Consider the following 15,628-nt stretch of genomic DNA (forward strand, 5'->3'; position numbering starts at 1 on the left):
ATATCAGCCTCCTGCTTGCTACTTTATTCCCAATATCTTATTTACAGGGGGCTTCATGTGAGAGTGACTATGTTTACCCTGCCTGTCTCACAATTGCATTATTCGGATCCAGCCACACTTGGGTCCACGACACCTGAGCAATGAATTATTGCAACCCTTGTGATAAAAGCATTTCTTGGCAAAGAGCCACAATTATGGTACACAGCATGATATGGCTCTGTGATTAGATTTACCATGGAAGAAAGAGTACCAGATTCTGAGGCTTTGACACAGAGGCCACTATAGAGTGCTCAGTCATCACATTGAGGCAACAGCTCTGCTGTTCCTGTTTGCAGAATTCAGACAAGAAAGCTTCCTGAGCTTTAATGTGTGTCAATTCCTGACCAGTTCTCAATGGCTGAAATAAGGGTTCACTTCACCACATTTGGCCCCTTTAAAAACAAAAGTTAAGGCAAGGTTGTTTTTAAGTGAGCCAGGCATCTGCGTATCATACTGTGAAAGATTTACAATATGCTTGGGTCTTATCTTCCTTTTCCATTTTTATAGGGTATGTAGGTGCTGCTGCAGGAATAAGATGATTGTTATCAACACACAGACTCAGCTACAGCAGCAGAAGCACCTGAATCACAGAATTATTAAGACTTTACAATATTTTCAAGACCATTGAGTCCAACCTTTGACCAAACACCATCTCAACTAAACCAGAGTACTGAGTATGACGTCCAGTCATTAATCAATTGCACATATATTTCACACTTGGAGATCATCATAAAAGCATGTCTTTGACTACTTTGACCTGGGGCAGAGCACCTCAGAAAGCTGGATTCACACAGACATATCTCAGAGGAATTGCTGTAATATGTTTCTTGGTGTACTGGATTTCAAATCTGGCTTTATTTGCTTATTTATGCAGTATCCCAGCCGCTGTTTAACATGAACACTAGAAAATGCATGCTATGCAATTTGAATCAAGGACTTTGGTGCCCTTTGCTGTCCCTAACTCAGTCCATTTCTTTCCCAAATTGTCAGGTTTTATACTTCATACCACAGTTCACAAAGCGTCATCAGACCTGCAGTATAATTTATCTGCCTGCTGAGCCTTGTGGAAGCTGTAACCAAAGGTGGTCTGTATGAATGATTTTGTAGTACCTTGTACCACCAGAGAGTTGATATGGACACAGATCAAGAAGGAGAGCTGGATTAATCAGACACTTGCAGTGTGCTAGAGTGAAATTTGGCATTAGGTAGGTTGTTCTACTTGAGATCATTCTCACCAGAAAAGCACCTTCAGCATTTCTCAGATATGAAATGAAAATTTGCCTCCTGCTCAAGGTTCTCCTTTGCCCCCAGAAGAGCTCTCCATCCTCATTTTTTTTCTGGAGGGAAGGGAGGGTGTTGAGCTATTTGACTGCTGAGCAGTGCAGTCAGCAGCATCCTGAAAGGGCAGGTTGAGGCAGTAAATCCAGGATCCCATTTACCAAATGGCTTCTGGGCACCCTCATCTCAAATGCACAGTTACTAATTTCAACAGGGCAACCTGGCACAGAGAAAAACTCACAAAATATTCTTTTCTGAGGAGGTCCTCTTGTGATAGTGGAAAGCCTAGGGATGAAACCAGAGCAAAGATACTGAAAGGAACTGTCTCTTTTAGGGTACAGCTGCAAAAGCCTGTTGAAAAACCTACTGAATTATGTCCTGCTCCATGAGCTTGCTGGTAATGACTGGGCAGCACCAGTTTTGTATGGCCAGACACCATTGTTGTTTTACACTAGTGACATTATAATCACAACAAAATGTTTCTATTGCTGCTTACTTTCTAGAAAGAATATCCACATGGGAATAAGTGTTCTCTCTCTTTGCCCCTGTAAACAGCAGACTTGCCTGGATGCCCTGGCTCTGCCTACACCTCCCCTGCCACACAGAAACCCAGCTGTAGGTGAACTGTTGCTGAAGGCCACATCAGTCTGGGAAACTCATTTTGCTGAACACCAAAACAAATGCATGGTAAGAACCAGCCAGCCTCCGGCCCAAAGATAGAATCTGGATCAACACAGAAGGAGAGAGAAGCAGAGGGAAATGTGAAGGTACTTGCCTGGAGAGTGGGTCCAGGGACAAAGCTCAGAACAAAGTCTTTTGCAGACCAATGACCGAATTTCATGTCAGACCATACAAACATTTGCATGGAGGACTGTAAAAAGACTTTGCCACACTGTGAATGGCCAAACTACTTCTGAGATACAGAGCTACTACCCCTGTGCTAAGGACAGAGGTCACAAAAGTCAAACAAACCTCCAGTGTCCTACTCCTGCCCCACCTAATATGGGATCTCACAAACACACTTGCTCAGGGTACCTGGTTTTGTTCATCTTCTTGATCATTTTTGACAAGTCTCTCCTCAGACTCTGGAACACACTATCATGATACCACAGTAGAAATTAGACTAGTGATACATCCAGCATGGTGCTATCTGTAGTTGAGACACTTTAATGGTTCAAAGGTAACATCATGAACTGTCACCAATGTAAAAGAGGCTGGAAATTCGAGACAGAGACAGCAATGTAAGCCTTGCAAATAACAATGGAGAGCAGTAGTACATATCAGTGTAGATACAAGTGCATTCAAGCACCAGCACAACCCCCCATTGAAATTCTAGAGTGACTTTTTATAGCTGTATTGTCTCTGGATGTTTTCTAGAAGAATAGCACCATTCTGCTTTATAAGCAAGGATATAGGCTTTGGTTATTACCAAATGCAATATGGATGATTTCAGCCTATCAAAACTACTTTTGGCTGTATTAGGAAATTTTAAAACCTTTCTGAAGTTTACCAGACTACAAGGTGGGAGGGTGGGATTACTGTTTCAAACAATGAATGCATAGCTGAAGGGGGAATGTTTTATAGCAACCGATAATACCTTAGGCACTGATAGAACATTTTTGCACAGGTTGAAAATGCATTCTTCATTTTTCACTGACAGCTGGTTAAAAGAGGAATGCAGTGAAAAGTCTATAAAAGCTTTAAAAAAACCACAAACCTGGATAGGTCTGCACTTCTGTTTTTCTCCCACCCATGCTAGTAAGTGATGTTAGGTTAACAGTGTCATTTAGACTCATTGCCACCTTGGCCTGTAACCACACCAGGAAACAAGGAGTCTTCATCACTTCCTGAACCAGGGAAGATTGGGGATTTGCATCTCCTTTTAATATAATAGAGTAAAAATATTGGAAGCAACTTTTTATACAATTATTTTTCATCCTATTTCATGAAGTCTATACACTGCCTCTCCAGGAGTCTGGCTTTCATTCCTCCTCTTCCACTGCAAGATCCTTTCTGTAGGTCATCAGAGCTACATTTGGAGTTTGTTCTTAGTTCTTTTGGCTCCTCCATGTCTGACAGCGCTGGTCATTGATTCCTGTTTGATATGTTTTCTTTCTTTGATTTTGCAATACTGTCCTTGCCTCTTTCTTCTCCTACCTTTGGGCCTGTTTCTTCTACGTATCTTTTGGGAGACTGTGTTCTTTCTTTTTGTAACATTCCCTGGGGCAGTGCTTTCCTCTGCTTCTGTTTTCTTCTTTTATCTCCCTCACGGCCTGCTCCTTCACACTCATCTCCTCCAATGACTTCAGCTGCAATATCTCCATCAACAAAGCACAAACCAGCCTGATCAGCCATTCTCCATCACCTCTCACACATAATTCAGCTTCCTTAACATCTCCTTTAAGTCTCAGTGTCAGCTTAGAGGGATAATGGCTGAAAGTGGTAACCTGAATTCTTTCAGCCCAAAATTCTGTGTAGAAGCCCCCAGTTTTCTTCTGTAACTTCATCTTTAAGAGCTCCTCTCACTCTTTAAACCTTTCCCAAAAGAATTGCGCCTTTTCACTTTTTTCCCCTAGTTGCACTTTTGAGAGCATCTTTTGCATTCACAGAAGCACAGGTTACATCCAGGTCCTTCTTAAGGCATCATCTCTGTCCTTGTTAGTGACAGCCTAGCTAAAACTGTGTTACTAATGAGGGTCTTCCTGAAAGTACATCTTCATTGGCCTGTCCTTTCTCCCCCTCTTTTCTCACTGAATCCCTTCACTGAATCCCTTCACTGTCTTCCTCTACTCTGATATTGAGTCAACATTTATTGCACTGAGGTATTTCAGTAATTCTAGTAATTATTTTCCTGCTTTTTTCCACCTGCTCTTATGCATTTCATCACACTCTGAGCTAGTATGTGTCTTTTCTTTAGGAAAAAAAAAAAAAAAAAACTAAGAAAAACCAACCAACAACAAAAAGCTTACTGTCAAAAATTTTCAATCTTTTCTCCTGTAGAGAAAATTAGTCTTGTAAAAAGAAAATATATTTGAGATATTTGGTGATCTAATTTCCATTAGCAGACAAAATAAATTTGATATTCTGGTCATTTGTCCTGAAATTGTACAACAGAATGAAGCATGCTTCTTTTTTCTTTTACCAGAGCATTTATGATTTATTATCAAAATAAATTTATTCTTTCTCATATAGGCAGTAAAAATACATTTAAAAGTACATATAAAAAAAATTTGAAATGTGCTGCCTGGATCCCAGTGGCGTATGTGATCATCCAGCGTGATGGTCCAGGTGTGCTCTCCCAGAAGCACATAAATTGCTTTTTGCAACAAGTTGGAACATTGTAATTGCAGAAAGATTCCTGGAAACCCTTTTGTTACTGGCTTAGTTGGGCATTTGCTTCACTAGAGTTACTAGATTCTCCACAGTTCTGAGGTTCCTGTAACTTAGTGGGATAACCACTAAAGCTTTCTGATACTGTCTGTGCCCTTTGGAGTTTTCCTTCTTTATACAAACCCTTCCCTTTCTTTCCAAGAGAGACTTTGTGAATTCTCATGGACTAGGATCCCATCTGATTTGTGTTGAAAACTTCCCAGCACTTTTTAGGGAAACACCTAACATTCTGATTATTAATAATAGTAAAAATTATATTATGATGAGAGCAGCAGAACTGCTGCAGGCAGAATTATTTGCAATCCTAATATCACACAGACACTGTGCTGTCCTGAACCTCTGCCCCTCCAGGTAATATCAGCTGGGGGGTTGTTTTGATTTTCCTTTTCCAATTCTGCTGCAGGCAGTTTTCTTTGCAGCTTCCATCCATTAATCTCAAAGTACTTTTACATAGAGGAATTAATTAAGATTCTTACACACAAGAATTAATTAAGACAGTAGTAGGCATGTTTTATCATCTCCATGTTGCACAGGGGGAACTGAGGTGAAGAAAGAGTTGCCCAATTCTTTCACAGAGCTGAGAATATACTTGGGCATGTATCATACCTTCTCAACTCAGTGTATAAGAATATCCTTTATCTCTTTACAATGTGAGACAAATAATCCAGTTCACCAAATAAAATACCACGGACACACAGTCCTGTTCTTCAAAGTGGAAACCCTCCCCTCAGGCAAATACCTTGGCCAGTCGAATTTCCAAACACATCCTTCTTTCTTATTTCAGACAGAAAGAAGCACATGGCACGAAAAGCAAACTACTGTAACTTCTGTGGGATCTGATAACATTTATACTCTGCTAAAGAAATGCCCCAATAACTGAAATCTGTAATCTTATCATCCTTTTTTAACAGACTCTCCCTTTTTCTCAGCATTCACATATATACTTCTGTTTGATCAAGAAAGAAATAGAAACCTAATGACTTGGGATTTTTATCTACAGTTCATAAAACCTTTGCAGAGCTGATGTTGTGCTATCCTGCTTCTGAAATGCACCAGTGCCACCTTCAGACCACGTAAAAGAAAGCTTTTTCACAATCCTCCATATGAAAGCTGCAGTGATTTTTCTTTTCCTCCAGACAAGTCCTGCTGAAGCACATGTATGAACCTGAGCAGAATCTGCACGTTCACATACCAAAGCACAAGTGTTCACTGGGAACAGTAGTCCTTTATTTTCATAAACAATTTCAATAAACATTAATAAAAAGCAATTAAATACTACTTTTTAATACCCGGCATGAGAATTTCAGTGGATTCCCCTGCCACTGCCCGAGCAGGTCCCCTTGGGCAGAGCAGCACATCAGCTGAGACCTGCTCCTGCCCTCCACCTTAACATCATTTGCCAACTGCTCCTGCTTACATTAGGTCCTTCATCATTTTAAAACTAAACCATTTGCATTTTTTAGTTAGGGCCAGTTCTTAAATTAAAGAATACTGAAATATACCTCTGGTATTTTGAATAGAAATTTATCTGTGATATTAGTTCAAATTACACATATTGGTCTGAAGAATAGGAAATAAACAGTGGCTTGAAAATCAAGATAGGAATTAATTACTTGTATTAATTTCTTTGACCTTGTCCTACAGTATAGTTGAAAGAAGAAAGTAGGCAGAAAACACTACTCACCCACTGTCATACCATCCATGTAACGCTTGATGATATCAAATGAATCTCTTAAATTTCCTTCTGTAATGTCAAATATGATATCTGCCTGGTTGGCCGGATATGTAGGTGTGATGGCACGAAGAAAAATAATCTCTGCAAATAAAGAGTATCACAGAATGCACTGACAAGTATTTGAAGGATCCAACAGAATTTGATCCAAAATGACTTGTCCTCAAAGCTGGTGGAAGACATTCCCCTCCCTTACCACTCCCAGTTTGTCCTTTAAAATGGAAAGGTAAAAAAGAAGATCTAAGGAAAGCAAGGATTTGGATAGATTTGTTTTCTCCTCCTATTTCCACCATCCAAAGGCCCTGAAGCCAAAACACTTTTACTTTTAAAATCCAAAAAGATTGCTGTTAAGAAGGCAATCAGATTTCCACCAGGTACCCAAAGAGGACAGCACCAAGGATCCACAGGCTGGGCTGAGGAAGGGACCAAACAGATAAACCTCTCCACTCTGATTCCCCATGGCAGCTACACAAAGTATTGCCATTACAAATTAAAGAGTCCTTTGGAGTACTGGAGGAGGTGTTTAGGTTTAAAAATAAAATGAGACTATTTTCAAGTCCCTTGTGAGGGATAGAGGTATTATTACTCTCATTATTATCCTCACTCTACAGATGATGAAACTAGACTTGGAGCTGTAAGAATTCACCTGAGGCCATGCACTGAATTACAGTTTATGTCTTCTGGTCTTCAGTAGTAATCTCAGATCACTAGGTCTCATCTCTTCTTATTAAAACACGAGGATGGACTAATGAGGTTTGGGAAGCATCCTGGGCCAAATCCTTAGCTCTGCTGCCAGTACACCTGGTGAAGCTGAAGGGGTGTGTTTGGGAGCAGAAGTGGCCATGGGGCATTCCTTCATTCCCTGTGAAGCAGGGCCAGCCAAGGCCTGAAACAGGCCTGACAGAACCTACAGGAGCTCCACATCCGTGGTTAAGTTGTTCCTGTCCGGGCAAGGACTGGGATGTCTTTTTCCCCACTCCTGCCTGGTGCAGAGGGAAAGAATCAGCTTTGGCTTTCATTTAGGACAACTTTCTGAAACAGCAAGGCTGAGACTTTGGGTACATCAGAAATGAGGATTTAGAGCCTTTGGAAACCCCTCAGAAATAACCTTTCTTACCTCCATACCCTTCTCTCTGTGTCTGTGCCACTCAGTAAAGTGCTGAGAGCAGCAGGGCTGCAGGCAGTCATCCCACTGATGGATGCATTGCCAGAAAATCCATGCAAATGGCAAGGAGCAAAAACTGGCTCTTGATCTGTAAGTTTTTAGTTTTTATGTGAACTAAGAAAGTGAGTGAAAAGTGGGTATGAAACTGCAGGACTTAAAAACTTGCAGGTACTGCAGAGGACAGCCACTTATTTGGGTGCTTTTTGAAATTCTTGTCTTAAGAACTTTCTGCCCAGTCCTTGGAATTTCCCTTCCTTTAATCTATAACAAACAACACTTTGTTCATAGGTCAAAAACCAGCTGATCATCATATATTCAATATAATTTATTTTATGATTAATGTCTGTCTGCATGTAAGGTTTTTATTATTGGAACAAGTCCCCTGTCAGTAGCAAACAACAGGTTATAGAGAGATGAGAGAAATATATTTAGTACCTTGTTCCTAAAGCAAAACCTGCAAACAAGGGAAGAAAAAATGTCATGGGGCATATGGCTATTGTGTGAGTAAATGTGTACATGGGAATTCAGAGTCAATATTTCCTTAGACTCTGAAGCAGTATGAGTTAGAGTTCAGAATGGCTTTCTTTCCTCCATAAAATTAAAACTCCTGGATATTGAAGGTTTTAATTAAATGGATAGTAAACTATAATTTGGAGCTGTGCAAACATTTACTGCACCGGTAGCGAGTCTGGCTTTAGGCAAGGATTTCCGGTGGAGGTTTTATATGCTGTAGTCTATTAAACAGAACAAGGAACAAACCACTTACCTTCAGGTCTTGTAAATTCTCTGAACGTGGGCAGTGAAATGACAGTGTGGGAAATTGTGTGGACTGGATCCAGCAGACAGCTGACATCATTTGGTCGACAAGACTTAATGCAACGGATGGTATCTGTCTTTTCTAGTCTGACACTAAGAAAAACCAAAAAGAGATTCATATATAGACTGAATATTAAATACTCTGTGTTTTGCAATTACTCTGTGTTTTGCAATCTAGGGAGCTAGAAACTGTGGTTGATATACGTGTTGATTCTTAACCTCAAAAACTTAGACAAATGCAGATCATCAGAACTTCAGGACCTCTGAAGAACTGGTTTGGCTCAGAGTTGCAGTCAAACCCCCCTCAAACACAGTTCTTCAAGCCAGGCATGTGAAAACAAGAACTGTAGTGCCCAAGATGCCATGTAATGTTCCTTTCCAAGGACAAACAGGACCAAACAATGGCCTGGTCTCAGCCATTTCAGTGGATCCGCTTTTACTTGCACCAGCCTTTTTTACTCAGTCATATAAAGCAGACAGAATTATTTCTATTTTAGAAACCTGGCATAAATTGCAAAGGGCCAACTTTCATGATTTTCCATGTGCAAGGGCCAGAGGAACCTCTTTTAAGTCTTTTTTTCACACCCTCCCTTTCCATTTGATAGAACTGAGAAAACAGAGAGGAATGGAAGCTAGGGGAGGAAAAAAGTTAACCACATTATTTAAAACCTCAAAAGCTGAATTCTGAGTTTGGGGAAATGGTAAGGGTAATTTCATATTCCATCTCAACCAGCTGCTCATTCGGCCTTGAAAGTCTATTAAAAGTTAAATGACTTCTCACCCTTGTCCACTAGAGTGAATTTAAAGTCACTTACAGTTCAAGAACTTCACACAATGCCCACTCTGTTCATAAGAGATGAAAGGGCTGTGCTGGGACTTTAAATGTGACTAAGCCCCACAAATGATCTCAACTTTGACCTGCCCATTTCTATATATTTCTAAGTGGAAAAAGAAAATACTGCAGTGTCAGAGGGGGGAAATTAAAAGATTAAAAGTGAGAAAAATTTACTGAGTTAAAGGGAAACCAAAAAAGGGGAAGATTTAGTTTGTTTGATACCTCTAAAAACAAATGATTCTTGCTCTTCTCAAAATGTGTTATCCCAGTCCACACCTACAAACTATCTTTTTTTCAGCTGTTCAAAGGGACTTTATGGCTCTATTTATAACCAATATATCAGTAACTTATTACGTGTTCCCACCTCTGCTCACCAAAGAAAATTAAGCCAAACACACCAATACTGTATGAAGTTAAATAAGTGAAAAATACAAATCAACATCAATGAACTCTTGCTTCAACAGCTGTGAACTGGCACAGTCCACAGGGAGGCAACAGAGCTGTTAATAAACACCAGCTGAGCCTGTACTTGATGCTTTGAGGCTGGCCAGGAGAGACCTTTTACTTCCCACCTTTATCTGTGTATGAAGTCTTGTCACGGCCCAGACACCTCACTATAAACAGTAGCTTGCATAACTTGTTTTGGGACACTATTACTGATGAAGTACTGTTAGAATACATTGAACATCCTAAATTACCACAGCTGTATTTAGATAGCAGAATTCGGATGCAAAAAACATTGTGGTGGGAGTGTCTCAGACATTCACTAATGGTCTCCTTTTGCTTTTTCCTGGGAATAAAAGGGAGCCTTACTCTCGATTTGTATTTCCCTGGAACAGAAGCAAATACAAATATTTCTGAAATACTTTGCCAATAAAGCCATAATTCAGTGTAAGATGAAGTCCTAAGTAAGACTTGCACTCATGATTCTCACCTGTAGAATAAAGTTTTCTGACATGACTGGTACAGATCAGGGGATCTCGATGGTCACAACCGATTTGTATTAGTTCTCATCTAAACTGAGTTTCTAGATCCATCCAGCTCATAACCACATGTGAGACAGATAAATGTCTGTGTCAACTCTATTTCTTTGTATCTTTTGTCTCTCCTCTTACAAATCCTACTAACTTGTTTTGGGGTATTTTTTGCATGCTCTCTCCACATTGCTAAACTGGAATTTATTCTTTCGTTATACTCACTCTCTGATTTCCTTTCTTTTGCTATCCCTGCTAATTGCCTCATGCCAGCATATCCAAAGGGCAGTTGACAACACTTTGATCTCTCATTGCTTCATCTTTTGGACATCTCCAAACTGGAGTAACTTGACAACTAACATCTATTTCAAATCCTGATATTTGCTATAAATTATTTGCTCTGTTCTCATAATACTTTATAATTTTATCCTTACACATCATCTTTGCATTTCATCTTCTGATTAGCTGATATTTTCCTTTTTGCTCATGCCCTCCTACAGTAGGGACTGTGACTGGCAAAAGTTTCTTCCTCAGTGCTGAGAACTTATTTATTTCTACGTTTCCTTCAAGTTTTCTCCCTCTAGCACAAATTACAGCTTTGGAGATCGTCTTCCCTCTATGCATTTTCATTTAAAGAGAAGAAAGTTAAGAAACAGCTCAGCTGCTCTGATTATTTCCTGAGTATAGTTTTTTTCTTCTTATAGGGTTCTGGTGCGATTATTTTTCGTATTGTCTGTTAGACTCAGTCAGTAAGTTCTTTGGACCATGAGCTGTGGTTTCATTTTCATTTGGAAAATATAAATAACACTATGTAATTACATACATGCTCCTGAAAGTCCCAGTGACACTACAGCACTCAAGCATCTAACACAGGGGAACATGAGCTTTGTGCTCTTGAATTCCTTGCTAAATACAATGAATGTGTCGGCATTTTACAACACTGAGGGTCAAGTTCTCAAACTCCCTTTTTTTCTTGCCAAATAAATACAAATTAATGTTTGCAAAACTTAAGTTTATTTTTCAATAAGTGTCCTACTTCCTCAAAGCCTCATAAGGAAGTGGTGGTCAGAGGGCATTTTCATATAAGCATCTTCTGTGGCAGTAATCAACCCCATGAGCTCAAGTAGCACAGGCTTGTGCTCTCAGTATTTATACCTGGGACTCTATCCCCACTGACAACTTCTGGCAGCTTTATAAGGATGTGTCAACAGGCTTATTAAACACTGGCATTCCTTATGAGACTTGAACTCCTGTCAGCCAGCTGGGATAAACTTTGCCTTGGGGAATATGTAATACTCTGGCAGAGTGCTGTGATCATGCCCTGATCCAGGCGTTGGCTGATGATGAGCCTGAGAGCCTGCAGCTTCCAGCTAATGGAGTAATTCCTTGGGCTCAGGTGATTAAGGCTTATGATCTTGGTCGAGAAAGTTCCCAGTTTCTACCCTTATACCCTGGCTGTGCTGTCAGCACTTACACTCTGAGGTTTTTTTTCTATAGGTGCATTCTCATGAATTAATCCCTGATCTTCTATGGAATGACTGTTCTGCCTGTGTAACGAAAAGCAGAGATAACTGAGCCCAGGGTAATGTAGAACATTAATTTTTGGATCATATCTCTCGAACTGAACTTCTAATATTTATCTACACAAGGACTATGTGTTATAAATAAATCCACTTCCAGCTCAGAAAACAAAAGAATTGCAAAGAAATTCTAGTTGTATTGTCTACATTGTTCTTGAAAGTCAAAGTAAAGGAAGAAAGATTTGGACATTGGAAATCTGACTGATTTTTCAGGGCACTTATGATTTAGTGTGATGGTGGTTGTGGATAAAGTCTTTACTGGTCAAAATGTATCAGCTTTAATATGGAAGCTGGAGAGACAAAAGTGTTATGAGGCAAATCAAGGATCTTTTTCAAATGTTCCTGTAGATGGGAATGTTTCAGGTTATAGCTTGTGCAACAGAAAGGAGCTCTGTGCTATTAGCTGAATGCTGTTATGAAGTTGATTGCTGTTCTGCTGTCATTAGTTGCTCCATTCAGCATAAATTCCACAGAAAGAAAGATGAAATATCTCTCAAATAAATATACTTTAAAGGAGGTTAGCTTTTGTACCATCCTTAGAAGCTAGAACTGGGATCTGTACCTGGTGGAAATAAGCATTAGCTCACAGCATACAACAGAGCAACAATGAATAGGACAGCTTGAGAATCTGGCTGCACACATTTATACTGACCCATGTGCTAGGGCACCTCAGGGGTCCTAAAGGTCTAAATTCTGCCCTTTTAACAGATTTTCAGAAAGTGCACACTATTTGCTACATAAGTGATGAAATCTTTCTAGAGATGTCTCAGTTGAGACATCTCAAAATATGTACCTATTTCCTTTGGAAAATTTAGATTTAAACATATGAAACTGTGCATGATCAGATGACTCCCATTTGGTGTAAAGTAAGTGAATAGCTTTCAGTCCTCAGTACGTTTAAGTAATGAACTCTTAGACACCAGCTTCTGCTTTGTATTATGATGCAGAGTACACAGAAGAATCTCCACGAATTAAGATGTTCAGATATAGGGGAAAGTGGAAAACTGTAATGATGATGGCAAATAAAATGCAAGTGCAGCGTGCAACAGATGAACTAAAACTTTATTAAAATTGGGGGGAAAAAGCTACTCTTTGAAGAGAAAGAGTAGCCAATGATGACTGTAAGTTAGGGATCAAAGCTGTGCAGAGACAAAGATAAAAATTTTGGCAATAAATGTGTTGACAGTTCCATGGCGGGAAAGTCGCATTTGAATTGTCAGAAGAAGGTCTCTGGGCTCTGTGATTTGACGCTGCAAGACCACAAGGCCACTGTGGTTGTTCACTTTTTTTGTGGTGAAAAACCCCTCCTGGTTCCCGCTGATGATGGACAGCTGAATTTTATCCCCAGGGACAGCATTGGAAGGACCCATGCGGAAAATGTCGGTGGGTACTTGAATGTTGGTAGGAAAAGAGAGGTGATAGTAGGTTATTCTCAGAGGCAGGCTCTGGCACTCCTTATTTTCATTACAAGGCAAGCGCTCACAGCGACTGCAAGAAAAGTGAGAACACAAGACAAGAGGAATTAGCGCACATTTAGCGAGTGGGAGGGAGAGCAAGGGCGGTGGGGGTGGGAAACAGACAGGCTGACTTGCATCCTGTATCCATTCTTCAGCCTGGCACCTCACTCATATTGCAAAGGGGTATGAATTCAATAAGGATGAACTTGCCTGCAGTTGGAGCTTTGAGAGAAGCGTTGCCATTGTCAGAAGTGTTGCCCTTGCTCTGCACGCACAGATGGATCAAGTCTGGCACCTCAGCGGGGGTGAGAGTTTATTTTCATTTATGTCAGCCAAGCTCTCCTAGAGAGAACACTGGCACTTTTTTCCCCTCCAAGTTTTATTCTTTTGCTGGTTGGACATATGTTCAGTAAAGAAAGATATTCTAAGTGGTTAGGGATTTGTCTGTGTCCTATTTGGGATGTCTGGCTGTATTTTAAGACTGAGTGAAGTATTCTGAAAACCATGAATGTCCAAGGAGTTGGTCTCTGAAGATAAATCTTTTCCTGCTGATATGGCACAGTATTCCTGTGTACTATCAGAACCAAACAGAGTCAGTCTAACACCCATCTAGGCAAGCCCTGAAAACAAGATCCAATGGCCTGATGATGTCTCCAGCATGTGTTTTACACATTCAGTCCCCTATTACGTAGCCCTAAGTTGTGGGAATGATTCTGGTGAGAGATGAATTTGCCCTCTGTTCTTTCATTCCCTTAGCACTGTGTCACAGTGAAAAATCCAGAGCACTAGTAAGAGATCACCCATACAGGCAGGCAGGGAACAACAAACCTCTACATTAGTAGTTGCTATCTTCGTGCATTCTGTTCCAGAGAGAAGTGAACTTTGTCCAGAAAATACGGTAGACAGCTATGGGCATCCAAGTCACTGCTGTTTGAGAGTGTTATAGTTTACTAGCACATTAATGAAGATCTGACATGTCATGGTACCTGGTGGGTTTGAGAAGTGTGTAAAGGATTGCATACTGGGTAAGTTTGCATTTCAGATTAAAGATATGCCCAAATCACCACATAGGTATCCAAACATCCTTTCAGGCAGCTGTGTGGAAGTAAACAACGGTCTCAGCTGGATGATGACTTTGTAAAATTTCATCATGATCAGGATGAGCATTTAGCTCCAAACTTTCCTTGTGCGAAACTGTGAATCAATTAAATTATGTGCAAGAGTCTCTCCACTCCAAGCAGTATTTGGTCCACAGACTGAAGTTTTGGAACCTAAACAATTTCTTTCTTTACCAAGAAATACTCCAGAATAAAAGCATGGTTTGTTTCTTCCCACCTCAAGTAAATCTGAGTGTCCACTTCATTACTTTACTTCAACATGAGTTTGAGCTCCTATCAGCAGTATCTGCTACCAACAGAACTGTGGTTCATAAGCAAGCCCCATTCTGTTGCCAATGCACAGTGATCTGAATTCCAAGAACTTCTCATTATATGCAAAATCAGCACTTTCAAGAAGACTAATTAAAAGGACCCGCAGTTCTTCAATTAATGTGTTGCATGTTTTCTTTTAATACTACTTGCAAACAAAAGTGGTTCTTTGAAGCAATTCTTTGAAGACTTGAATGCATTTTTAATTTTATTCATGTGTTTAAAGATCATGCACAAGTCCTCACAGGATGGCCAGCTAATTAGGTGTGGATACTCTTGAAGTATTTTCAGGTATGGAGAGCTCTGCATTCTTTTCTGAAACGTCATTAATAACTCCACTAAGGAGAATGACTTGGTGGTGTTGAAATCACGAGGCTACTTGGTTTTGCTGAAATCATGGAGCAAGTTGAGACAGTTAATTCCTTAGCTGGAAATATTTTCTTCAAGTATAACTTCTTGGAAGCATGTACATGCTTATGAGCACTTACACTCTCATAAAGATGCTCTCCCTTATTATTTTTTAAGAGTGAAATACATTTTAAAATTATGGCCAGAATTTTTTAAGAGAACAAAAAAACAAAGCTTCCAGCTTTCGAAGACTTGGAAAAGGATGTTCTGTTGATTCAGAAAGCTATTTGTGAAGATAGATGTGCCTGCAGCTAGGAGCTAAAATTATTCAAAATTCATCATCTTTTATCTCATGTTTTGGTGGTATACACTGCATACTGCACTGTAGGTTCAGTTAATGTGCAGTAATTGTTCCATCAAATAACCACAAAGGAGAGATAGCAAATACTATTGCTTTCAAGAACCAGAGTTCATTCTGGGGTCACACACCACAAAGGCAAGAAGCAAAGAGCATTTCAGCCCCAGTGTACTCTCCAGACCTTCAGTGGGCAGCAGGAAGTCCCACGGTGGGGGAATGCAACAAGCTG

General features: G+C 40.1%; 1 protein-coding gene across 5 annotated transcripts in view; it reads right to left on the reverse strand.

The window, feature by feature from the left end:
* FBLN1 (fibulin 1) overlaps nucleotides 1–15,628 on the reverse strand; it is a 75,733-nt gene that overhangs the window by 13,162 nt on the left and 46,943 nt on the right. For 3 of the 5 annotated variants that reach the window (XM_014880379.2, XM_014880398.2, XM_088164861.1), the window contains exons 15-16: nucleotides 8,371–8,513; nucleotides 6,392–6,523 (exon numbers count right to left, since the gene is read on the reverse strand). In XM_014880379.2, coding sequence (XP_014735865.1) covers nucleotides 6,392–6,523; nucleotides 8,371–8,513 — 275 coding nt within the window. Of the gene's footprint in view, nucleotides 1–6,391; nucleotides 6,524–8,370; nucleotides 8,514–12,843; nucleotides 13,298–15,628 lie in introns of those variants that run through there. The other 2 variants (XM_014880407.2, XM_088164862.1) reach the window with 1 other exon arrangement.

Source organism: Sturnus vulgaris, chromosome 5 (genome assembly GCF_052056855.1).
Source record: "Sturnus vulgaris isolate bStuVul1 chromosome 5, bStuVul1.hap1, whole genome shotgun sequence".
NCBI classification, from domain to species: domain Eukaryota; kingdom Metazoa; phylum Chordata; class Aves; order Passeriformes; family Sturnidae; genus Sturnus; species Sturnus vulgaris.